At 49.5% G+C, this 531-nt stretch overlaps 1 protein-coding gene across 1 annotated transcript in view; it reads right to left on the minus strand.

Moving 5' to 3' along the window:
* Window positions 1-531, minus strand: part of ACSF2 (acyl-CoA synthetase family member 2) — a 32100-nt gene that overhangs the window by 23955 nt on the left and 7614 nt on the right. The window contains exon 7 of the mRNA XM_009323742.1: window positions 76-224. Within this exon, the coding sequence (XP_009322017.1) occupies window positions 76-224 (149 nt within the window). The remainder of the gene's footprint in view (window positions 1-75; window positions 225-531) is intronic.

Below are 531 nucleotides of genomic sequence, written 5' to 3' on the forward strand. Positions count from 1 at the left end.
CAGGTGAGACAAGGGAAGAAAGCACCGCCACACGGCAACGAACTCCTCCGTAGCAAGACACAAACAAACCCTCACTTCTCTTGAGACACTGCCTCCAGAGCAGCCTTCCCCTCAAAACTCGGCGATGAGAAGACGCAGGAGGACCCGTGCAGAGCCATCACCATGCAGCCTCCAACAGACGCCAGGCAATGATAGAGGGGCGCAGGGAGGCCAACGCGGTAGTCCTGGGATCAAGCCAAAGACAACAGTGAGGAGAGGGGACCTTCCAGTCCGTGACTAGCCCATCTCGGTGCTGAAGAGCAGAGATCTGAACAGAGAAGTTGTCCCTGATTCACTGAAAACCTGCTGGAAATCTGACATTCATCTGTGTTCCCGTTAGGTGGAAACGCGACGCTGATGCTTCCTGCCTTTAAAAACTTCCCAAACTGATTTTTATTAATGTCAAAATTTCATTCTGTAATTTTGCAATGTCTTTTCTTTGCTGGCCTTTTTGGTCTGGTATTGCTTACACATTATTTTCTGATATGCAAG

The sequence above is a fragment of the Pygoscelis adeliae genome, unplaced genomic scaffold, assembly GCF_000699105.1.
Source record: "Pygoscelis adeliae isolate BGI_AS28 unplaced genomic scaffold, ASM69910v1 Scaffold75, whole genome shotgun sequence".
Taxonomy (NCBI): Eukaryota; Metazoa; Chordata; class Aves; order Sphenisciformes; family Spheniscidae; genus Pygoscelis; species Pygoscelis adeliae.